The 25660-nt window shown below is 39.9% G+C and overlaps 1 protein-coding gene across 1 annotated transcript in view; it reads left to right on the forward strand.

Annotated features, from left to right (window-relative positions):
- Positions 1–24864, forward strand: part of TPO (thyroid peroxidase) — a gene marked incomplete at both ends in the record, with an annotated part of 47544 nt that extends 22680 nt beyond the window's left edge. Inside the window, 7 exons of the mRNA XM_082480752.1 lie at positions 4091–4606; positions 12178–12436; positions 12935–13105; positions 14623–14860; positions 20230–20438; positions 20983–21153; positions 24704–24864. Coding sequence (XP_082336878.1) covers positions 4091–4606; positions 12178–12436; positions 12935–13105; positions 14623–14860; positions 20230–20438; positions 20983–21153; positions 24704–24864 — 1725 coding nt within the window. The remainder of the gene's footprint in view (positions 1–4090; positions 4607–12177; positions 12437–12934; positions 13106–14622; positions 14861–20229; positions 20439–20982; positions 21154–24703) is intronic.
- Between the last annotated feature and the right edge of the window lie 796 nt (positions 24865–25660).

Genomic DNA, 25660 nt, shown 5'->3' on the forward strand with positions numbered 1-25660 from the left:
ATGGTTGTTCTTTTGCTTTTATTATATGTCTAGTATTTTGCGACTGTTGTTGTCAAAGCCAAAGAATAGACACTGTATTAAAAACATATATAAAGAAGGGGGGGTTTCAAATATTAGCATGTCCAGAGGAACTATTTTTTGAACACTGAAACAAAATGCTGTTTTCCCTTAGAACTGATTTTTTTTTTCCCTGAAATCCTAAGTAAAGCTAATCTCTAGCTATGAAATACTTGGAAAACAGCCACAGTTAAGTTTCATATGTTCATTTTGTATATGACGAAACTGTGGCTGGTTTCCAAAGACAGTGAAATCAATAGCATATTATCCAACAACGTAAACATAGACGCTGCAGTTTGCACTCTTGTTGTGGTCCTAGAACATTGGCACCCAAGGGAGAATCCACCCACGGAAAAGGACAACTGTGCTTACAGCTACGTGCCCTCCACGGGGGTTTCACCAGGGAAAGGGAGCTCCTGACTGTGCAGGTTAGGGAAGCTGGCTGGAAAATGTTCTGAGTCAGTGCAATTCAATGAAGGACTGAAAGCTGCGGTAGTGCATTAATATTAATAACATGCGTAGGTAAATGATTCATAGGTTAGCAGGAACCATTATGATTTTCTATTCCGGACATTTTCATAATAAAGGCGATAGAATTTCACCCAGTGATTCTCACACTGAGCCTGTAGCTTCTGCTAGAGCCTGAACATCCTTTTTCTGTATCTCTTCAGAATCCCACAATATGGAAAAAAAAAATACAAATAAAAAATCGCTAGCTTTAGTTTATACTTCTTTTACAGCAGCCTGACACATGCAATAGGGATGAGGAGATAACCTGTCATTCCTCAGATGATTATTTCAGGTTAGGGCTGCGACATAATGAGGCATTAGAAAGCCTTTCATTGGAGAGCTACTGGCTTTATTCACTATTAATTACATTGCTGACAATAAGTTAGACATGGCGCATGCCCATAGTAAGATACAGGCCTGAAAAGCTTTCAGAGATGGAAGGTGGAAAGGAAAGACAGTCACAGAAAAGTGAGGTGATTTGCAAAAGGTGACACGTAACATGACAGGTTACTGTCGCAGCTACAAACGGATCAGTCGATGTGTGCTTAACAACCAGCAAAGTGAGCCCCTGCCTTTTTCTTCTGTGTTTCAGCGGTAGCAGCTCACTGTCAGATGGGGTCATTGACTCTTCTCCGAATTTCATTTCTGCAAATAAACATTCATGTTTTCCTTATTGGCAAACTTTCATAGACCGTAAGCTAGGCTTTCTTTCAAATCTACAGCAAAAATCCTTTTGCAAGGTCATTTCCCATAGAACAAACTCACAATAAGTAAGACTTTTCTTTAACTGAAATAACAATTTAGACATTGTAGTACACTGAAACAATTAGTGCTATTCATGTTCCTACACATAAAAGAATTTCACCGTAAACAGGTTTGACCATGCATATATAATAACTGTTTAAATCAACGCGCAGCTATCCTAGGAAAACTATTTTGGCCGGAGAGGGTTTTGTTGTGAGGTTTTTTCCTCTAGAAGTATGCGAGAAAGAGAAAAAATTGATATGGATATCCCTCATTAGTTTTGGAGAAAAACATGATTCTGTACCCATTTGAGCAGAAAAGGGTCTTTTTTTTCCCTTTCGGATTTTTTTTTTTTTTATGTCATTTGAATAATAACATAAGAAACCTCTCATTTGCACATTCAGCTGCTGGCTGCACACTACTTACCCCCTGAAAAAGGAAAGGACTGCATTATGCAGTTCTGCCAGCCCCTTAATGTTCATTACTGCTGTTTTTCTCCACTGGGGCACAGAATGGTTTGAATTGAAATTGCAGAGGCAGTTAACTAAAGATTATTCAGCATGAACTTCATTCGCTGTTGGTATGTTTTGTTGTGAGCCTCGCTGTTTAACAACTTAAAGGCGGCTCATACTTTTTTTTCCCGGTGACACCTGAATTCTTCCACGCTTTCCTGATAACTAGAAGCAGGAGGAACTCAAACACATACAGTGCTGTGGTTGGCAAGTTCAGGTATTTGTAGTATGAGATGAGCTTCTTGCTTACGTTATCGGCTGAAGGGAAACAGAAGCCACCCTAATAGCAAGAGTTAATAATAAGCAAGTTAATAAAATAATAAGCAAGTTAATAAAAAGCAAGACTTAATAATAGAGACAAATACTAAATAGGAAGTCCAAGACAAAGAAATTACTGATTTCAGTAACCAGTGAAAGAAAGAAAAATGAAAATAAATTACATACTTCCTTCAAAAACAAATTACTTTGATTTGCTAAAACCTAACTGGTAAAGAAATATTAGTAGAATTTCGTTACCAAACAAAACTTGAAAACCAAATAAAACCCTTTTTTAACTTAAATGCTTTATTGGTATCAATTCCTACTGCCATGAGTTCTCAGTAGTAAGAAAATTTTACTTGATATAATAAATGAGTTAACGATGTTAATATATGAAGCTCTTTAATTCCTTTCCAAAGTTGCTTTAATCCTTTTACCCCAATTTTAACGACTATTTCATCTTCACAGACTGATCTGTGTATTATTAGAAGTATAAAGAAGAAATGACAACTTTTTATATTACACCTGCACTATTAACTGTCTTCTGCCAAAGACTTTTCAAAAATTAAAAGCAAGGAGATATAATACAAATAAAAAGGGTTAGCTCAGGTCTCTGTACCAAACATTTATTTTCTTTTAGTCAAATGTTTGAAGATATTTTTTTTCTGGGTTGTTTCAGCAGCTTTAGTGAGTGTTACCTATTTCTATTTCATGTTTATCAGTTGATAAGAACCCCCCAGCATTATACTCCTTGAAACTCAGACTCCATGATTTTTATAACATTTTTAATTGAGGTTAATCTTTTTTAAACTCTTGGAACTGACACGCTGTTGTGGCTAGTTGTGGGTGCACAATGCAGTGCAGCTAGAATTTGGAAACAATGTGCTTTTCAGAAAAACAGAGTTTATAAATCCAAATGTGCATGAGGTAACAAAGGTAAATTTTAGTTATTTGGAAACCTGGCAGGTTTTGGTTTAGCGATGAACTCTATTCTTTGAAATAGAATTGGTGTTCTGAGCTTCCCTTCTGGGTATCCCACAATGCGAATAAAACCTTTCCCCCCTTTCCTTTCTATCCTTCTCCAAGACCTCTGCTGCCCTCCCCACATCTGTTGAGTCATTCACGTACCATTTTCAGTGCTCTCCTGTGGCGAAACTTCCATCTGTCTGATTTGGGCTGTATTTTCCCCTAAGAACCTTATGTATACCCCAAGGTCCAATTTGATGATTCCCACAACTTTTTCCCATTCCCTTTACCTCTGGTTGAAGTAGCTGACTGCGTGACAGATGAGTTCAGACTATATGACCGCTGACTATCCGCACAAATGCTGGATCACCAGTTGACCTCGGTCTCTCGGCTGCACGTGGGTCAAACCGATAAAGGACTGGGAAGCCTTTCATTTGTTATGTTCAGCCTTTGCTGTATATAAAGACAGTCAGAATTGAATACTTGTAAGACAGCTGCCGCTGTAAAATAAGGTGGGGGAAGGATTGTGGGGGACTGGCAGAAAGCAGAGTGAATAATTACATATGCCTTTTTTTAGTCAGGAAGCTGGATTAAAATTAGATATCGAAACAAAGCTTTTATAGAATGCTGCTGCAGACGTTGAAACTCTTCATTATGTTTTTATGTATACATGTAAACCTGCTGTTTCACTTGGTGTTCTGTAGAACATAATTTGACCAGATGTTCACATCTTCACTGAGTTACATTTCATGATGAATTTTGATTGGAAGCCAGGCTAATTTAGCTGTAGATCTATGCAGTAACTTGCTCTTATGACAGAGCAAAGGCTTTGGGTTTTATTTCTGTCTTTGCTTAAAAAGGGTTAAATCATCTTTTTCCTTTAATCTCAAGGAAAAAATCTCTACAGGTTTAAGAATATGTCGCTCCAGTAGATGAGATTTGAACAACAGGAAGTTGAAACAGAAAATGGAAATATTTACACAAGCCTTAATTCAACATTTAGAGCTGTTACCTCAGAAAATACATTGGTTTTTTTTATGCAGGTGACCACCAATGATACATTAACTGCAGGGATGGATTGCCTGCCCTTCTACCGCTCATCTCCTGCGTGCGGCACTGGCAATCATGGAATTCTCTTTGGAAATTTATCAGCACTAAGTCCAAGACAACAGATCAATGGCTTAACTTCTTTCCTTGATGCTTCTACCGTCTATGGCAGTACCCCTGCCCTTGAAAACAAACTGAGGAATTTAACAAGCAAAGAAGGCCTTCTGAGAGTAAACGTTAAATATTACGACAACGATCGGGAATACCTGCCTTTTACAGACCGGATCCCATCACCTTGTGCGCAGGACTCAAATGCGAGCGAAGGTGAGAGGATTGAATGCTTTATGGCTGGGGACAGCCGATCCAGCGAGGTCACGTCTCTGGCAGCTATGCACACGCTGTGGCTGCGAGAGCACAACCGCCTGGCCAGAGCCCTCAAAAGCATCAACGGCCACTGGACCGCTGAGACAGTCTACCAAGAAGCACGAAAGATTGTCGGTGCTCTGCATCAGGTTGGCTGTTTATTTGCTTATCTACACGTTGCAGTGAATATCTTAGACCAGAATTGATCACAAAACTTCAAATATGTCTCTGTCGGTGGCTTTTAAGATGCCATTATCTTTCCTTTGCCACTTATTTCTGCACTTCAAATTTGCCATGTTCAAAGATTTTTGTTTTCCACTTTCCTGAATGCAGTGTCCTTGGCCTTAGTTTGTCCTGACTCCTCAGTGCTCTGATTTTCATGGCAGTTTCTACTCTGCTTCATCTTTCTGCAGGCTTCTCCAGTGTCTATTTTGTCTATTGAAGAGGCTTTTTCAGGCCTAATTTTTTTTTTTGTAAAGGAAGCAATTAAAAAGCAATGCCTCTGTATTTATACAGTGTTCAAAATGCTTAACTTTTTCATAGGATTTATATAAATTAATAAATTCCCTGTGTAAAAATGCCCCCAAAGTTCTCAATGATGCATTAATGCATAAACTTCAAGGGCTACTCTTGATAGGAGATATCAGGAGAAATAAATACGGGAAAACACAGAAGAAAAGAGTCCCTAAGAATGTTTATACTAGACTTGAAAATAGGAAAATCTGTTTCTATTCAGTATTTTTCCTTCCCCAACACCCCCCCGCCCCCGCCCCTGAAGTAGCTATGCAGGCTTTAACTTCTTTTTTTTTTTTTCTCACAGTTCTGGTATTCCATGTGGACAGCTTCTGCTCCTGCAGACTCTATCATAAATGAAACAAAATGAAAACATTCAAGAGGCTTTCCCTCGCACAGCATATAATCTGCTTGCTCACAGTGTTGGAGGCACTCAGATCTGGGTGGCAGCAGGACCCATCAGGAGCCGTGCTATCCTGATAGGCGGGAGGACTTTGTGGCTCCCTGTCCTCAGGTCCAGCCAAGTACAAGGCCAAGTACTTATGCCCAGTAGGCAAGCGTGTGGGTGCGCACACACACGCACACCACACACACACACGGCAGGCCACACAAATGAGCGCACAGCAAAAGCAGCAGCTTTGCTGGCACTCGCACGAACGTGAACAGCACGGATGGCCTCACCCCTGTTCTCTGCAGCTGCTCAGGGTTGAAGCCCATTAGCAAAGTACACGCACAGGCAACGCGAGGCTCTCCTGGACAGGCTGCACAGTGACTGGCCCCAGAGCTGGTCCAGCTCATGGTGTCTGGACCCACAAGCCCCTGAGGCTCAAGGTCCCGCTCGTTGTCTTTGCGGGTCCTCAAGTTTCTTATGCTGCTCATCATCTCTGGGCTGGCTGGAAACTCACTAGGGATCACACATGCAAACTCAGGGTAGAGAGCACAGCCTCAAAGTGGGTAGTGAGAACTGGGATTTCAGAAGAATATAGCTTAAACTGCAGAGATCAAGCACAGGGCTCAGTCAGACGAGCACAATGATCAGTTAACTCTTCACACTTGCACAGCCCCTTTTATCCCCTTTTCTATTTCTCCATGCTTCTTCCAGTCCACCTTGACCTCTCCCTTTCCCTATCTTTAGCCTTTTCCCTGAGTACCCCATAGTGTTTCACATTCCCACAATCCCCTTAAAACATTACGGAATCACGGAATCATGGAATTTTCAGAGTTGGAAGGGACCTCTAGAGATCATCTAGTCAAACTCCCCTGCTAAAGCAGGATTGCCTAGGATTGCAAACGAAGTTCTTACGCAGTTCCTCAAAGTCCTCTCCTCCCTGCACTCCACAACTCCTACCCCTTCAGGCAACCACCCCTTTAGCTCACATGGTGTCTGCGGGACAGTTTTTTTCATTGACTCATCTTGGTGGGTTTCACCCGCTCTCTCTGGCAGCCTCAGGGAACGGACGATCCTGCAAGTCCGTTTTCAACGGTTTGGTTACTCCACCCGACATTGCTCCTCCAAGCCCCACCAGAGCCTTTGCGTTTGTGGAGATTCACCTTTAATCGGACAACCTACGACACAGTGATTCAGCCTATCTGTTACGATCCATAATACTGGATGAGCAATATCAGGACCAGAATAATCTGAAGGCTAGGGGACTTCCATACACTTTCTGATTCTTATAAACAGGGGTTTTTTAGTATCAAAAAGAAACTTTTGTGAAGATTAATTGGGTAAGGAGGGAGGAAAATGTCACTCTTCTGATAAAACACTTTGCCTTTCTTCTGCCACAATTTTTAGTTAGCTTAATGCGCGGAATGTTTCCATTAAGAAACAACCTGCGCGGCTGGCATGTTGTTACTTGAACTTAAAGCCAGATAACTTCAGAAAAGCAGCGTACTTCATTTAATTGTATTTAATTAGTCCTTTTGAAAATTTTGGCGCTTATATATATATATTTTGGTTACATTAACCATGTCAGCTTCTCTGCTGTAAATGTGCTGTTTGCATTAAAATAATGGCACTGACAATGGTTGTCAATACTTGTTAGAAGAAAAGCGTAAATCCAAAAGTGGGCCTCTGTGCGTTCAAACACTTCTGATTTACGTCCAGTAACATTATGGCCTGAAAGAAAATACTTCGTGCATGGCAATACGCTGCATGAATCTGGGCTACTCATTATCTCTACCAGCATCACAGAATAATGAGATTTGCCTATGGCTCATTAGAAATGTGTTTGAGTTATATCTAGCTGGTTCAGAGGCATTCATTCAGGAGAGATAATTGGAGTATCTCTATTAATGTGGTATGATAACCAGCACACTAATGACAGCTCTAGTTGAAGTTACTTTGAGATTTCCACTCTAAAATTTAGTTTCAGTTGCTATACATTTCTAAAATTCTCTCTTTTTGGAATGAATACTTCCAAGTGTAATTTTTGCCTGTGGGTGTGTAATTACAGAGAATTGAACAAAAAACCTTCCCTTCTTTCTAGAAATAGGAAAATGAAAAAAATCTTTCTCTAGACCATACTTTTCCTCCCAGATGCTTTTTTAGCAGCATAAATATCTCTAGTGACAAGCATTAAATAATAGAAACTCGACAAAGTTACCAAACATAACAATTACCTATTGATATCCTGGACAAAACAGATTTTTTTGGTTGTGTTGTAGGCATGTTTCACTGATAAGTAGTAGTTTATATAAGGTACAACAGTGGTTAAAATTCCCCTTGTATTTTATGGGAATGACACATGCTTAACTCTAAAGTATTAACACTGCAGTATACAGCGGCAAAAATACATACTCTGATCTACCTAATGTTTTGTGCAAAGAGATGTATTTTCATTGTATTTACTAACCGAAATGAAACTGTCTGCTTGTTTTGCTTATTCCTGTTTTGACCTGAGAAAACAGAGTAAGGAGAATCAGGATTCATCCTTCTAAGCTATTTGTAAGGAAAGATGTTAAATTTGGTTTTATTTAAACAAAAAGTGTAGACAAAACAGGAAAAAACGCTCAATTATTCAATTGTTACGGTCTTAACATTACTATTTCATATATAAGTGGTTTGCAGGATGCAATTGCATGCACATGTGCAGTTTCTCCCAGAGGCGGTTTCCCCTGATGTGCTGTTTGGTTTGTGAAAGCCAGATGACGTGGCACTAGTCGGAGTGAAGCAGGAGTTTTGCAGATCAATCGGAATCAAAGTTTCTGTGATTCATTACAGTTTCAGAGAACCATCTCTGAATTAATGGTGCTACTGCCAGTTGATTCCAATTACAGTTGACAACCGCCTTTAGTTTTCACAGTGTATATAGGTGCTTTTTTCACTTCCTTCTACATCTGCTTGTGTTCTCTGAACAGCTTGCATCCCTACTTCTCTGCCACGATCCAAGGCATGGGTTGAAATGGGGTGTCTTCTGAGGCTGACATATTTGAACTTAACTACAATTATTGGGTTCAACATGGCTAACTTGGATGAAACTTGTTTGTGAAATTAGATGGTTAGATAAGTCCATTCACAGCTTAAATTCTATGAAATTATAAAAGATATACAGATAATAGATATTATAAAAGAGTATATGTTGCATAACTCATGTTTATAAAGGATATAGTTCAGACTATTAATGGAACTATAATAATGTGTGCATTATTTATTAAAAATTGAACTATCATACAATCACCCTTTACAGAAATATTTAGGACTCCAACATCATCTGTAAGTCCTTTAATATCTACAGTGAGAACCTCAAACCAACTGTGCTTAGCACCTTAATGAATTAAACATCATTACTATGTTTGGTTGTTCTCTATTATTTCTGCAATCTTTCCCAAGTCCAGGACCTTCATTTAATTCGCTCTTTGCTATCTCAGTGAGATACTATTCCTTTGCAGTTACCTCTGGCCAATGGCAAAGGCAAGTTGCACTTTTAGTCTTAATTATTCTTATGATAGTTCACGTATTTTTGGATTCTTTCTTCTAGCCTTTTTTTTTTATTTTCCCTTTCCATTCATTGTGCCTCATTCACACCTACTTTGGAAAACGCCAGAGGGGTTTTGGAAAGAAAAGTCTGCTGAACCTCATGAGAAGTAATATGAATTTCTGTATCTTTTGCACCTGATATGAAATAATTTTTAACATGACCAAAAAATTCTCAAAAATAATTTGAAATTATGTAACATTTCCAAATATCTAATGTATGGCTGATTTCTGCTGGAGGTGGCCCAACCTGGGGGCAAACCCAGCCAGGATACTCACTGAGTTCATAGGACACTTGGGAACCCCTGTTGTAATTCTGCCTTCTGAATGAGAGGGATGCTGTCTTTTACACTAACAACCTGCTTAACTTGAGGTATTATTGTGTTTTCAGGTGAGGATTCAGTTACTTTCCTATAAACAGTGCACATCTGATTCATGATATGATGCACAATCTGTACAAAGCCTTTTCTGACAGTCTTGTAATCATTCAAATTCTGTTTCTGATTGAATCATAGAATCATAGAATGGTTTAGGTTGGAAAGGACCTTGAAGATCATCGAGTTCCAACCCCCCTGCCAAAGGCAGGGACACCTTCCACTAGACCAGGTTGCCCAAGGCCACATCCAGCCTGGCCTTGAACACCTCCACAGATGGGGCTTATCAAATGATTGGTTGAATTGCTAGGAAACCAGAATTTTATTTTCTCTTATATGACTTATATGAATAAAATTTAAATACTCTCAATCCCTCTGTCACTATCTGGTCATATAGACTACTAAAGTCATTTAAATATTATTGAGCATATGGGCTTCTGTTTAAAATGCAGTGCCCATTTGTCATAATTTTTCACTGAATTATACCATTGAAACAATGACTACTGTGAGACAGTAGAAATATTGACATTATTGATTAAAATTAATCTCTTCATGAGATTTCTATGGAGATTGGAATTAATGCTGTGAGGTGCTGAATGTCTCCTAAGAGGAGCCTAGATTACCAGTAATCTCAGAAATGTCACAAGTAGTTGAGACCTCGCAGTGCCTCGCAGGTTCAGACTCATTATATCCACATAAATCCCTTATGGTGCTGCAAACACCTGCAAGTTAACTTATTATTCCTAAATAGGCTCAAAGTAAGTAATAAATAGTAGAGCAGTTCATTGTACTTGTTTGCAATTTCCTTTCTATATAGTCCCTTTATGACTCTGATTTTATTGATCTATTTTTAGACAAGAATATTCCTTTGTTTCCACAGGAGAATCTAACATGTTGAAGGAACACTGTATCGAAAGAAAGTATTATGCTTATTTATGCCAAGTATGAAAGGAAATAAATCTTTCAAATCACTCTCTCAAAGCAGGGAGTGCATGCAAAATAATTTTAACAAAAATGGTTGTGATGTTTGTCAGCTGTTTACACCTTCTTTAAATGTTATATATGTGTCAGTTATGAGAACCTGTAGTGAGCCTCTCCTTGGCTTCGCGCAGACAAATTCAGGCTAGGCATGTTCAGAGACTGCACAAAGACTGGATGCTACATGCTGATGTACTTTAGATACGGTTCTTTGTCAGAGTCCAGATTCTTTCTGGCAGTATCATCTTCTGCTGTATTAGTAACATCTTCTTAGTCTGTATTGTCTAAAAATCACCTCCACTTGATGGAGCCTTATTTAGCTATTGAAAGTTTCCATCAAACAGATGCATCTCCTAGCTCAGGGCAGGCATAAGACCTCTTTTTCACCTTAACCTTTTAATTTTCATGTCTTGAAACAGCAATCCCTCTGCCCCCACCAAGGAAACAAAAAATGAAGATCTTTTACCTCTGGAGCAAATGAAGAATCTGAACTGCCCCTTCCTTCAGGGAATCTGGTCTTTATGAGCAGCTTAGCTTGGGATTTCATTTACAATTAGCAACAAATGACAGATACAGCAGGATGTTTGTGTCCATGGCTAACCTAGTCCTATTTAAAGTCTTTGCTTGAAAAAACTAACTCTAAATCTAAAATTAGAAAGAACTGGTGGCTTGCAAAACCTTTGTGAATGTAGGAAAAGGTGGACTTCTCAAATTACAGTGTCACTATTAATTTCTAGCAATTATTTTATTTTCTTCATATGTTGTATTAAGGGAGCTGTAAAAGGAATCCTACCCTATTCTCTTTCAAATATTTTGTTCGCTGCATGACCTAACCTGAAAACGTAAAGGGGTTGTTACCTCTGCCATCTGAGAGAAGTGAGTGAATTCTGGAGGGGGTTGCTTGTCTCTGTGCCATGCCTAAAACAAAGATACAAGTTTTTCATAAGGTCAATTTATGCCAACCAGCTTTTCAGTATGCACTATATCAAGCTCAAAGTACATTTGTCTGTATATTTTATTGTGCAGTATATTGAATCTATAAGGTCTTTTATTGAGTTCATTATGCTTCATATTCATCCCATTACGTGTAATTTTCATCCCATTATGCTTTATTGAGTTCAGCATAATCTTTAACCTATAATGCACTTTCATTTTATTTGGTACATCAGATTGTTTTCCCCTTTTTTGGGTCATGATTACTCATATGCTTTTTTCATGTGACTGTAATGCTATTACATTATTAAAGCATTTGACAGAAGGTGTTTATCAGCATTTTCATGTTTCAAGTGTGGTTTTTTAGGAGTCTATAAATTGGCTTGAGTTTCGCATAAAATGTCTACCAAGGGATTCTGGGCACCAGTGTTTTAAATCCTGGTCATTTAAAATATTCAGTAAAGAGGTTTGTGTTAAAAATACATGTCTGAAAATAGAATTTGTTCTTATCAACAACCATTCTTGAAAGATTTTGCAGTAATTCATGCTTTCATTGCTACTTTTAAAGGCATTATAATTTACACTGTCGCAATCAGGGCTTTAAACCTCAGCACACCTCCTGTGAGCTGGATTACCCCCATGGATTGGAAGTGCGCCAGAGTGGTAGTCTCTTCTCAGAAGGCTTTGGTCTAGCATTTATGGCAGGAGCTAACAGGGGCCTGGCTCTTGTACTGCACTGAGCCGGGCCGCTGATGCTCTCCAGTCATTTGTCTCCTTCCTTACTGCAAAAATAAGAACGATATTGTTTACCAGCTAATACTGCTCTTAACCATGCCAATTGCTGGGGGATAGATGAGTGAAGAAAAGGGCATTTAGCATGTGGGCATCATTACTATGCATCTATAAAAAACCTGAATGATAAGTGTTTCTGTTTCTTTTCTTTCAGATTATTACTTTAAGAGACTACATTCCCAAAATCATTGGTCCAGATGCTTTTAATCTGCATATTGGCCTTTATACTGGTTATGATCCCACGATGAATCCTACAGTTTCTAATGTATTTTCAACAGCTGCTTTTCGGTTTGGTCATGCAACAATCCATCCAATAGTAAGGCGATTGAATGCACAGTATTTAAATGATCCAGAACTCCCAAATCTTCATTTGCATGAAGTTTTCTTTAGTCCCTGGAGGCTCATTAAAGAAGGTATGGTTATATTTAAACTGTTTGGATGTTTTTTTTACAGAATATTGTAACTTTTTTCAAAGTTACTTATCTTGAATTAGGAATAGGAATATTTATGTAATTGCATCACTGATTTAAGTTGTTAAACAGGTTCCAGAGCATTGACATGAGCTGGAACAATTATTCTAAGTTAAATAGTTCTCTGAATCAGACAAAAGTTATTCTCCAGATTAAACCAGTCTGGTAGGTTGATAAAGGTATTTCGTATCTTTTTTTTTTTTTTGTGGAGGTATATATTATCAGGTTCCAAATTTTCTTACACCTGAAGAAGCAGATGGAGCCTTTTCATAGCACTATTACTTCTATTTCAACTTGCAGCACATTTCTGCATATGTTTGAATGTAAAAGCCTGTGGCCAATGTTTAAAAAACATAGAAGCATACATGCATTCACATTTGTTAAGAAAGCTATAATGGTTTATACATACGCTGTAACGTTATATTATTTTTGTGTTCAAAGGAGGCTTAGATCCTTTACTAAGGGGTCTTCTAGCACATTCAGCAAAACTGCAGGTGCAAGATCAACTACTGAATGAGGAATTAACAGAAAAACTGTTTGTGTTGTCCAATAACGGTTCACTTGATTTAGCATCGTTGAACTTACAGCGTGGCCGTGATCATGGACTCCCAGGTCTATCGATTTTTCTTGAATTTTCTCCCAACTTGTAACTAAACTCTAACTGCTTATATTTGGGATGTAATCATAAGCTTTTAAATAATAGCTTTAGTAATCGGAAAAGTAGCTTAAGTCTCTTTTAAAATGTAAGTAAGTGACTGATATTTTTAACTTTGATGGAAACAAAATATTCCCCAGCATTTGAAATTAAAATAATCTGTTAAGTCTGAAAGGACAGTACTAGTGAGTGGATCTGGATGTGCTTGGTGTAGGTACCTGAGGCTTGTTCTTGCTGGAACCATCTCCACAGGAGTGGGGTTTCTGCCTGCATCAGCTACTTGCCATCAGCAGGCTGCCCCCAGCCTGTAGGACAGGTCAACTTAGACACAACCTCTTTGGCTCTACCGACCACAGATGGTGTTGAGATGTCTCCAGGAGTGGTGTTGATTTAGGTGTACACCTCGTTTTGAGAAATATTACATGTTTGTGGCTGGTTTCTGCACTAGATTTTTTATTCCAGTCAGCCCAGGGTACGATTGAACTAACAGTCAAGGAGTGTTAGCCCATCAGGCCGTGGGCGTACCAGCTTAGAGGAAGACTGCTGGAGCTCATTTCAGTTTGATTGCATCAGCTGTTAAAATATATAGTAGGTTCCCGGTCCTGTGTAAAAACCTCTTGCAAGCACGCCACAACTTCTGAGAGCAGAGGCAGCAACCCTCAGCATGGTAGGCAGGGCCTCATTCTTTTTTATTTCTAAAACCGTGCCCTGACCCCCTGCCTCATCAGACCACTTTTCTGCATGAATCAGGAACAAACCTGGCTGCCTTTCTGTGCTCTGAGCCCAAAGTCCCGCCCATGGAGGTAGGACTGACTGATTGTCAAAGGGCGCTATGTCTCTGGGTGACAACCCTCTCCATTTCTCCTGTGCGACTCCACAGCTAGGAATACACAAGTCCTTGGCCCAGGACAGTAGAAAAAAAGTTTGACTCTGGCATGGAATTTAAAACTCTCAGCTACACAAGGGAGATTTCATCACCCAGACCACAAGCTTTTTGGGGAGATGGGGGGGTATTGATTCCAATGATGTAAAAGAATGTAAAAGAAATATATTTTCCAGAGAGCTGAACAAGTGCCCTAGGACAACCTCCTTAGTAAAGTGCTTTAGTTACTAACTTCATTCAGGTTACTTCTTGCCCACTCTTCACCTACCTCCTGTATTCTTAGTCTGAAATCCTCAAGACACAGTGCATGCTCCCATTATTTATTATCATGTTTTCATTGCTTAAATAAGAGAACTGTTTTAGACCTTTGATTTCCTTCATAAAAATGATGTAGCAATTGCATATCCTGTAGTTTCAGATCCTGCCATTATTTCCCCGATCAGTTTATCCAATAATAATAGGCTTATTTTTAGACATAACTGTCTATGACTATGATTAAGGTTGTCAGAATCCAGTGCTTATAAATTTATTAATTTCATATATCATGCTTAACAGTCAAGTCTAATCTTCCTTTTAACATAATATTTACAGGTTATAATGACTGGCGAGAATTCTGTGGCTTACCAAAACTGGAAACTCAGACTGACCTGAATACAGTAATAACCAATCAAAATGTCACTGAAAAAATCATGGAATTGTACCATAATCCCAGCAATATTGATGTTTGGCTTGGTGGTCTGGTAGAAGACTTTCTTCCAGGTGCTAGAACTGGTCCCTTGTTTGCCTGTATAATTGGAAAGCAAATGAAAGCACTAAGGGATGGTGACCGGTGAGTTTATTCATGCTGTTGAATCATTTATGTAATATGCACTACCAATGGAGATTTTACAGATTTGTGAGAATACTTCCCAGAACATAAGACAACGTGATGCTTAGACAGGCTTTAAACAAATTATTCCCTGCCACTTCCATGTTTTTAACTTTGCTCCTTCCGTTTTGTTGGGTTTGTTTATTCTTCTTTGGTCTGTATAAAATTTCAATTCCAGATGACACTGTGACTGTTTCATTGAGATGCCCAACTTTGCACTCCTGGTGGAAATGCAAGGTGCCACCAGCAGTTAATTGTGCCAGGGGCAGCTAATTTCTGTGTGAATGGATGTAATACTGTGCAGGCTTTAGCTATCCAGTCCCTGAAGGCTGCATCGTGCTCAGGGTCCTTAATGGGAAGAACCTCAATGTTTTCCATGGTAACTACAGCAAAGTCAGAAGGGATAGGCAGAGAACTGTGATTCAGGTTTCCTAGTGGGGATAATAAAAACACCACATACCTAGTGTTATGTGAATTGGGACTGCAGAGTCCTCCCAGAATTGCCTCATCGGGCACAGCATAGTATGTCCCTTCACACAACACTGCCCAACCACCACCAGGATCTTGTGCCAGTTCAATCCTCCACACCAGGAAGGCAGGAGAAGTGCAACTTCAGGTCACAAAGGGGTGCAAGATGCAGTTTATGTCTTGCTTCTGCTCCTGAAGCAATTATAAAAACCAACCTGTTTTTCATTTTGTGTACTTGTGGCAGTAATTTTGAATGTCACAAGAAGACTAATTTTAAACAGCTCACACCATGCTAGCAGTGGTGTTTTAAGTACCTCTGGTCCTTACGCTCACCTCTAAGCTCCTCTCATAAGTCACTGTTGTGGAAAGAAACCATTATGTAAATATGCATCCAAGGCAGAATTTAAATCTGAACTTTAAAAAATGTTAATTAATTAGCTCACAGGAAAAAGCTATGTTAATCATAAAGGTGGCATCTTATTAGCACAAACTGTATAGACAACAAACATTACACTCAGCTGTGTTAAAAACATGATTGAAAGCCTTCTGAATCGTACAGGCATACTTGACCCTATCTGGGAAAGGATAACCTATCGAGGCTGTTCCAGGCTTGTTGCCATGATTCAGTGCTTTACAATACTACTTATTATTCAGTGTCTTATGATATTACTTCCATTAATTAAACTTAAGCATAATTTAACATTAACTTCAATTTGAGAAAAAGAGAGTTCTAATAATAAAAGGATTCCCCAAGTTTCTGCCACAAAGTTTCTGTAAGCTAACTTAAATGTGAAATGGTATTGTCATTAATACTATAATAAGGAAATATCTACAAGAAGTTAGAAGTACGTAAAAACATGTTATAGTTGCCATGCAGTAAGTATGAGAATGGAAAAGTCTAACATTCATTGCAGTGCCTTGTCAGATAGAGTATTGGATATTATCTATATCTGCACTAGTAAGGTCACATGCTTACTAGATACCCTAATTGACATGTCAGTAAGTAGGTATTTCAAAACATCTCCTCTAACATATGCATTCAAGTTCAGAAATCTGTTCAATATCTTTGTCAGCAACAGGGACAGTGGGGTCAAGTGCACCCTCAGCAAGTTTGCCGATGATACCAAGCTGTTTGGCGAGGTAGACACGCTGGAGGGGAGGGATGCCATTCAGAGGGACCTGGACAGGCTGCAGAGGTGGGCCCAAGCCAACCTCATGCAGTTCAACAAGGCCAAGTGCAAGGTCTTACACCTGGGTCGGGGCAATCCCAAGCACAAATACAGGCTGGGCAGAGAATGGCTGGAGAGCAGCGCTGAGGAGAAGGACCTGGGGGTGCTGATTGATGAGAAGCTCAACATGAGCCAGCAGTGTGCAATGGCAGTCCAAAAGGCCAACCGTATCCTGGGCTGCATCAAAAGAAGCGTGGCCAGCAGGTCAAAGGAGGTGATTCTGCCCCTCTGCTCCACTCTGGTGAGACCCCACCTGGAGTATGCATCCAGCTCTGGAGTCCCCAACATAAGAAGGACATGGACCTGCTGGAGTGTGTCCAGAGGAGAGCCATGAGGATGATCTGAGGGCTGGAGCACCTCTCCTATGAAGACAGGCTGAAAGAGTTGGGGCTGTTCAGCCTGGAGAAGAGAAGGCTCCAGGGAGATCTTATTGCAGCCTTCCAGTACCTAAAGGGGGCCTACAGAAGAGCTGGGGAAGGACTTTTTACTAGGGCATGTAGCGATAGGACGAGGGGGAATGGCTTTAAACTGGAAGAAGGCAGGTTCAGATTAAACATTAGGAAGAAGTTTTTCACTTTGAGGGTGGTAAGGCACTGGAACAGGTTGCCCAGAGAGGTTGTTGAGGCCCCATCTCTGGAAGTGTTCAAGGCCAGGCTGGACATGGCCTTGGGCAACCTGGTCTAGTGGGAGGTGTTGGAACTCGATGATCTTCAAGGTCCCTTCCAACCTAAACCATTCTATGTTTCTATGACTAAGGGGAATTTTTGACTGATTGATCTCCATCCTGATAGCCTTAAAATTTTTTGTCAGTAATCTGACAAAACATGAAGGGATTTCTTTTTCTAATGTACTAAACTCGGTCTTAACCTCAGCCTAATCACCTGCAGCAAATTGTTGCTGTTCCATCAGCCTTGACTTTCTTTCTCCATCTCTTCCAACTCTGAATCTTTCTGTGATATCAGGATTTGATTTAAGATTAAAATGCAGGGTATTGAAATTTAAACATGGGGTAACGGAAACTAGCTGTCAGTCACCGAGGGGAGCTGCTTTGGAGCCAGCCCAATGTGCAGTGAAACAGCAGGTCTCAGTGCACAGGGCGGTTTTCCTGAAGTAGGGAAACACCGGGGCAGCGAAGATACCCTAAGACAGAATGGGGGGCACTCATCTGAGAGCAAAGGATGCAGCTCCAGATGGGGGGTCTGCACCATCTACCCCAGCGGTGGCCGATGTGCCCACCCAGGCAGAGCTGCTGAAGGCAGAGGCTGCAGTGCAGACCTCAGACTGTAGAAGGTGCCTGGACCTTTCTCTTGGGACAAGGATGGGCGACACAACTGCCTGCAAAATATGTGCCCAGCTGGAGGACCTCCTGCAGCAGGTGGCTGAGCTGCAGAAGGCGGTGAGGAGGTTGCGTAACATCAGGGAGGCTGAGAAGGAGATAGATAGCTGGTTCTAAGTGCAGTCTGCAGTGGACCCACAGCCCACAGCCAAACCAAAAACTCTCCCACTGGCACACACAGAAGGGAGGAGGGGCACGAATGCAGAATGGAAGTTTGTGATGGCGAGGACCAGCAGGAGGAAGAGACTTCCTCCAAAGCCTGAGGTGCCCTTGCAGAACCACTTCACAGCTCTGCAGAGTGAGGAGAAAAGACCAATCACATCAGGAGAGACGCTGGAGCGGAGTAAGGCAGCCCAATCTGCTCCCCATATAACCAGTGCAACTAAGAAAAGGTGATGGGTGACTATAGTAGGTGACTCTTTTGAAAGCTATGGCAGCACCCGTTTGTTGACCTGACACATGCTCTAGAGAGCTGTGCTGCTTACCGGGGGCTCATATCAGGGATGTCACTGAGAGAATACCAAGCCCTGTACAGTCCTCTGACTATTATCCACTGCTGTTTTTTCACATGGACACCAGTGATACCACCAGGAGCAGTCTGAGGAGGATCAGGAAGGACTGCAGAGTCCTGAGAGTGGTGGTAAGGGACTCTAGAGCACAGCTAGTTTTTTCATCAATCCTCCCAGTCAAAAGGAAGGGGTTTGGAAGGGCCAATCGAATCTGGTGAGTGAACAAATAGTTACAGGACTGGTACCATAGCCAGGTGTTCAGCTACTTAGACCACAGGACTCGCTTTGAGGAACCAGGTCTACTGGGGACTAATGGGGTTCAGCTGCCAGAGAATCACAGAATCACAGAATCTTCAGAGTTGAAAGGGACTTCTAGAGATCATCTAGTCCAACTCCCCTGCTAAAGCAGGATTGCCAGACCACATTACTCAGGACTGCATCCAGCCGCATCTTGAAAATCCCCAGAGGAGGGGACTCCACAACCTCCCTGGGCAGCCTGTGCCAGTGCTCTGTCACCCTCACCGTAAAGAAGTTTTTTCTTGTGTTTGAATGGAACTTCCTGTGTTCCAGCTTCTGCCCATTGCCCCTCGTCCTGTCACTGGGAACCACTGAAAAGAGCCTGGCTCCATCCTCCTTCAACCCACCCTTTAGATACTTGTATGCCATAATAAGGTCTCCCCTCAGCCTTCTCTTCTCCAGGCTAAAGAGTCCCAGCTCTCTCAGCCACATCATCTACCTGGACTTATGCAAAGTGTTTGACACTGTCCTACATGACATGACAACATTGTCTCTAAATTGGAAGAACATGGATTTAAAGGATGGAACACTCGGTGGATAGAGGACTGGCTAGATGGCTGCACTCAAAGAGTTGCAGTTAATGGGTCGATGTCCAAGTGGAGACCAGTGACAAGCGGAATTCCTCAGGGGTCAGTACGGGGACCGGCGCTGTTCAACATCTGTGTTGGCAACATGGACATTGGGATTGAGTGCACCCTCAGCAAGTTTGCTGATGACACCAAGCTGTGTGGCGCAGTCAGCATGGCTGGAGGGAAGGGATGCCATCGAGAGGCACCTGGACAGGCTGCAGAGGTGGGCCTGTGCAAACCTCATGAAGTTCAACAAGGCCAAGTCCACAGTCCTGCACCTGGGTTAGGGCAATCCCAAGCACAAATACAGTCTGGGCAGAGAATGGATTGAGAGCAGCCCTGTGGAGAAGGACCTGTGGGTGCTGGCTGATGCTCAGAATGAGCTGGCAGTGTGCGCTTACAGCCCAGAAATACCTGTTTTCATAGCAACCATTCAGTAATGGCAAGCAGAATTCAAAAGCGATGGTATAGGGAAATCTATTATGGCTACTCCTGTAATCCTCCTGTAATTTATGCTTAAAACAATTTATGAGTGCACACTGAATGCTGGTGTGCAGAAGATTAAACATGCAGTTCAAACAAATTAGTTCCAAGTTTTTCACTGAGGATTGTAACTTTTTTTGTGGCCCTCCGTCATTAATGAAATGCAATTCTGCAGATATGAATAATTAATAGTTTTAACCAGCTGACTTTAACACATCATCTGAGTTGACCAGTACATCAAACTCACACTAGTCTTTTCATGACTTTCAAGCTGGGTATGTAAGTCTTCAGATCATGGTGTTTACTTTTATTATTGTTGTATGCACCTACATTTTGCTGTTATTCTTATTTTTGGTCTTTTACATAGGGTACTGTGAAAGTAAGAATAATCAGATCTTTGAATTTGATCTTTTCAAAATGTTTCTATCAATCTTTCTAGATTTTGGTGGGAAAATGATAATGTTTTCACAGAAGCTCAAAAGCATGAACTCAGAAAACACTCACTGTCCCGTGTGATTTGTGACAACACTGGGATTACTGAAGTGCCAGCAGATGCCTTCCAACTTGCAAAGTTTCCACAGGATTTTAAGCATTGTGACAATATACCTGGGATGAATTTAGAAGCTTGGCAAGAATTCTATCAGGAAGGTAATCTGTTAATTACCAATCTTTCCTGATGAGAGGGGAGAGTAATCAGCAGTTAGAGCACTGACGTTGACTGTGGCAGGTCTTGAGCTACTGGTCTGATGCAGGTCTTTAGTATTTCTGCCACTTAGAAATGGGATCTAGGTCTTTCTTTCCTTCTTTCTCAACTTTCTCTGTAAAAAAAGATAGTGTTTGCCAACTTCACTTTGACAACATAAATGGTTTGTGAGATATCCAGAAATTATGGCAACTGGGGCAGGAGTTCTTAGACAGATAGGTAGAAAGTATTAACTAAGATCTCTGCAGAACATACTGTTAGAAGATAATGCTAATTTTACAAGGATTATAAGTCAAACCTGTGGTATTCCATGTAAATTTTTATCCAGAAATAAACAATTGAATTCTTGATCACCTTAAAACTTGTAGTTTTTGTGAAGCTAGTTTAGTAATAAATGGAGAATAATAATAATAATGGAGAATAATGTCCATTTCGAGGGTAAGGTGGTAATTTTTTTAAGAGCTTGTAATACAGTCTTTTTATTTGTAGGCGAAATATGTGGAACACCAAAGTATGTGGAAAATGGTGATTTTGTATATTGTTCAGAATCTGGAAAATCTACAGTGACTTATTCATGTGAATATGGATTTCAGTTACAAGGAGAAGAGCAATTAACTTGCACAAGCAAAGGATGGAACTTTGAGGCTCCCGTTTGTATAGGTATCTAGTTTTTTGTTGTTTTTTTCTGAATTTTCTAAAAGACAAAGTCCAGCACAGCCCATCAGAAGTGAACTCCCTCCTATGCTCTCTTGTAGCCAACCTTCTGGGTTTCTAGGTACAATAACATGATGATGTGAAAATCTCCTTGCTCCAAAATTGCTATCTCAATCTCTACCCATCCTGATTCAGCAATCAGGTTGATGACATGAAAATGTCACTAAAAATTACCTAATTAAGCAAAAATGAGTCAATTAACTACCAGTAGGAAAAAAGCAGCAAATCAGAATTATACGTTGCTTCCTCCTACATTCAACATAACAGCAAGACAGAGAGTTGTCATTTTCCTAGAACTGTTTCAATGGATGCTCTAGATACAAAATGAGTTCATGTATCATCCTACTAAGTTAAGCAAAAGCGACAAAGAAGAAAATACTGTGAATTGAGTAAGTGAAATTAAGCAAATTAATTATCACTTCAGTTCCAACCTCTCTCCCCCAAATAGCTGTGAAAAGACTTGCCAGAAGTGAATTACTTCTTCAGGTACAAAAGTAGAACAGGTGAAAAATCAGTAAAACCATATAGAATCATAGAATCATAGAATGGTTTAGGTTGGAAGGGACCTTGAAGATCATCGAGTTCCAACCCCCCTGCCATAGGCAGGGACACCTCCCACTACACCAAGTCGCCCAAGGCCACGTCCAGCCTGGCCTTGAACACCTCCACAGATGGGGCTGCAAGGAGTTCTCTGGGCAACCTGTTCCAGTGCCTCACCACCCTCATAGTGAAAAACTTCTTCCTAATGTTTAATCTGAACCTGCCTTCTTCCAGTTTAAAGCCATTCCCCCTTGTCCTATCAGTACATGCCCAAGTAAAAAGTCCTTCCTCAGCTCTCCTGTATTGCCTTTTGATATTTCATGCACATTTCAGGGGAATACTCTTCTGTTATTTTAATTATTCTTTTATCTTCTTTCTTAATTTTGCCTTATTTTTACTGTTGAATAGAACAAGATAGGAAGAAAGAGAATGTGGCAAATATTTCATTACAAGACCTTCACTCTTTGCAGATATGAAGGATGAATTCTTTCTGTTCGTGTTTCAAATGTGTGTGTTTATAATGGTGTGTGTATATATATTTTTAATATATATATATACACATACTCATACTGCTCAGCTTTATAAGAACATGAGAGAAAATGAAACCTGAAAAGGCGGTATTTAGGAATATATTATGGTGGTGGTAAATTAATTTGAATGCAAGTGCTGCAGCTGATCTGCAATAAAGTCTGCTTATCAGTATTTCTGTGACAGCAGAATAGAAAGCTATTCATTCTAATTGTATACCTGGTATGGAAAAAGTCAAATGAAATTTTCAGCTCTTTCCTTTATTCAAATCCTATTTATCCACTGAATTCCACCCACATTAATACCATATAAAGAAATAAAGCTATTAAATGAATTATAATAAAATCTTTTCAGTAGATTAATGTTCTGGCAGCAAACTGAATAAATAAGTTATATGAATGAATCATTCCTTGTCCTAGTTCCTTTTAATATGTTCAGTAATGTAAACAAAAGATTATATATCTGCTATAGGAAAACAAGCTGCTGCATATGTTATATAAGCAATGCCTTTATTAAAAGAAAACCATCAAGACCCACTTAGGCAGATGCTACTTGAGTTTTACAGTAGAAAGCACTTTGTTCCATGCATGTCTATGCAATGCGTTCTCATTCTTTTAAATGTTCAGCAAATTAGGAATAAGTCAAGCAATATAATGAGGAGGATAGAGCTTAGCATTTCTGCAGATGGTTTCGAAATTATATGCTGCTCTGGAAAAGACAGAGTGGCCTGTTGGCAAAAGCATAGGAGAGCTGTTAATTCCTGCTTACTAGCTTTGGCTTTGACAGAAATCTTTTCTATTGATTCAGGAAGTCATTTAGTGCTAGACTGTGCTACCTTCCTTCACATTAAGTGTTATCTTACTCTTGATATATAACTCTGTTTACTTTGCTTTAATAAAGTGCTGCCCTCTTTGAGCTGTAGGATATGCTGGTAAGATCTGACACGTGCTATTTAGTGATGGAAAAAAAGAGTTGGCTAGTTAGCAGATAGCATGACTATGGGTCTACAAAAGCTGAAATAGCACGTTTGAATTACAGTTCAGGCAAAGCCTGTGAAGGTTTTCTTTCCCAGATGATGAAGCCAACGGGAGTAAACCCAAAATGTAGTCTCAAAGAGAGTAATACTTATTCAGGAATCTTCAGCCTGAACAACAGATTATTTTTCTGCTTCAGAGAGGTGTTATGAGAGTTAGTGTTTCTTAAGGGTTCTAAAGTTTAAGATTATTCCTTGCATGATTAGTCTTTTGACTGTTGCAGTTGATGGCTAGCTTTGGACACAGCTACTGCTTTGTATTAAAATTTAAGAGAGGATCAGGCTTGATCCTATTTCCAATGAGAGAATTCCCTAAGTGATCTGAGTGACAATGCTAAGCTAAGTCATTCCTACATGGTCAGGTTCTAATACTGATTAAAAGAGCTACTTAGACTGAAGTAGCAGATCAAACATTGTGGTAGGGAAGGAAAGGGGAAAGGAATATAACCAAAAAGAGAAGACACTGAAGGCTCAGCTAGTTGCCCACATATGGGCTCGGAGTGCTTCCCAGCACCATGGGTCAGAGACATTGAACAAGCTGACATATACAATACAGGACTAATGGGAAACTACCTAAACCAGTGCTGGACACCTATCTTTAGGCAACTGAATCAACACCTGCAAGTATATATTACACAGAAAGAAGAAAGGTGTAGAAATATGGAAAAGATTCCATTCTTTCTTTCATTGACTACTTTCTTTCCTGCATGCTACACTGACTCCCATTTCATCACCTAATCAGAATGTGAAAGTAAAAAGACGTGATTGGACTCAGGAACAATGTTTATACACATTTTCCAATGGATAATTGTTCATCTGCTCATCATTCTGTCAGGATATTGTCGTTTCACAGAATTAATATAGCACCTACAAACAACTATCTTTGCAGTGATATTACAGATTACTGTTATAAATTTTGTATTCAAAGATGATCTGAATCCTTAGCTCCTCAAAGTCATGCCTAGAAGTGTTTAGAACTGTCAGTGTTATTATTTTCACTGCCTCTATAGAGCACAGTATGGAAAAATTTTATAGAGGAATGAGAGGTCTTAGAACATAAATGCATACAAGAAAAGCTCTCTAGTTTACAGTCTGCATTTTTGATAATTCAACCAATTGCCATTTGTAGTTTTTAGTTGATTACCAAAACAATGGTTTTTTTTTCTGTCATTTCCAGCTAAAAACCAACCAAACAAACAAACAAAAAACAAAAATCAAATAAAAACAAAAAATCCCCAACTTTGTGCTTTAAAGGATCTTTGGCAGTATCTATGTGTCATTGAAAGTGTACAATACCTTTCATTTATGAATACTTGCAGAAAGTGTGTATGTGAAGGTATTAATCCCTCTCTGTAATTTGTAATGATTATTGATCGGTGTGTATTTGTTTTGCAGACATCAATGAATGTGAAAACATAATTAATCCACCATGCTCTCCCTCTGCTAAATGCATTAACACTAAAGGCAGCTTCAAATGTCTCTGTACTGATCCTTGCAAGCTGGCGGAAGATGGAAGAACGTGCATTGGTAATGCTTGTGAACCTACTGTCCATTAAAAATTTCTCTGTTCTGTTTTACAATGCTGTAAAAATCATAAAATTGAGACGTATTGAAAAAAACATGCATAAAAACCCTCTGCACAGTCAGGAGCATAAAGATACAGTCAGATTCTGTAAAGTAAATGAAGGTATTGAATAAATAATACAGACGCAGAAGTAAGCTCTTCATTTTCCATTCCTACCGTAAGTAAACGACCAAGTATTTCCTGACAGTGCATATGAAGGGCAGAATCAAATCTTTCTCAGATTCTCCTAGTTAGTATCTCGATTTAGCATCTGAATCTTAAATAAATTCAACCTATTACATTACAAAACTTTTAACCCTTTTAGGGCTATCATAAATTATGCATTTTCTTGGTTTTCAGCTTTACAGCATATGTGGAAGCTGTATTGGTTCTTAAGGTTTAGGTGTGGAGTATGAGTGTAGTTGCCCACTGATGCTAAGCAATACCTGTTCTGAGGAAAGAGGGCCTAGATCTGTCAAAAGCTCCATGAAAACCTTCAATCCAAACTCAGCTGGCTGGATGTCTACTTTACAAAAGCTCCCAAGGGAAGCACAGATAATTTAGAGTGCTCAAATCTTGCGTATTCAGTGCTGTATTCCATGCAATCATAACTAGACTGAATCCCACTGATGGCACATTTCTTATTTCCTGTTTCAACAAATGCCTTGATTATGACACATGGGATTGCACTGTCCCTAATTATTAATTGCACAAAGAAAACACAGGATGATAATTCCCCGGTAAAAAAAAACAACTACCTTCTTGCAAACAAACAGATGTCTTCAATG

Source organism: Vanellus vanellus (genome assembly GCF_965231255.1).
Source record: "Vanellus vanellus genome assembly, chromosome: 3".
In the NCBI taxonomy this organism is placed as follows: Eukaryota; Metazoa; Chordata; class Aves; order Charadriiformes; family Charadriidae; genus Vanellus; species Vanellus vanellus.